The sequence below is a fragment of the Alligator sinensis genome, unplaced genomic scaffold (assembly GCF_000455745.1).
Source record: "Alligator sinensis unplaced genomic scaffold, ASM45574v1 scaffold1318_2, whole genome shotgun sequence".
NCBI lineage: Eukaryota > Metazoa > Chordata > Crocodylia > Alligatoridae > Alligator > Alligator sinensis.
In genome coordinates, this window is record NW_005843067.1 from 72,445 (window position 1) to 72,802 (window position 358).

A 358-nucleotide genomic window follows, 5' to 3' on the forward strand; every position below is an offset into this window, starting at 1 on the left:
GCTGAGTGGCACCCTCTGGGGGCATGGGGGTAGGGGGCAAAGAGAGACTCACTGCTCTGGCTCCTCAGCCACCGTAGCCCAGATGATCACGGTGCTCCCGGGGGTCAGGCCGTGGGGCAGGGGGTGGGAGTAGGGCACGGCCTGCAGGGAGCAGATGGGACCCATGGCAGACCGGTGTAGCACCCAAGGGAGTGGGGGCACAGGGTTGAGGGGGGGCACAGGGAGCAGGACGCCTGGGTTTCCTCCCTGCCCTGGGAGGGGAAGGGGTGCTGAGGGGGGAAAGCAGAGGGAGTGGGGGCTGGAGCCAGGACTCCTGGGCTCTTTTTCTAGTTTTGTGAGGGGAGTGGGGGGCTGGGGA

General features: G+C 67.3%; 1 protein-coding gene across 1 annotated transcript in view; it reads right to left on the reverse strand.

Moving 5' to 3' along the window:
- The window catches only part of LGALS12 (galectin 12), a 4,315-nt gene that overhangs the window by 841 nt on the left and 3,116 nt on the right, over positions 1–358 (reverse strand). Inside the window, exon 7 of the mRNA XM_014526514.2 lies at positions 53–141. Coding sequence (XP_014382000.1) covers positions 53–141 — 89 coding nt within the window. The remainder of the gene's footprint in view (positions 1–52; positions 142–358) is intronic.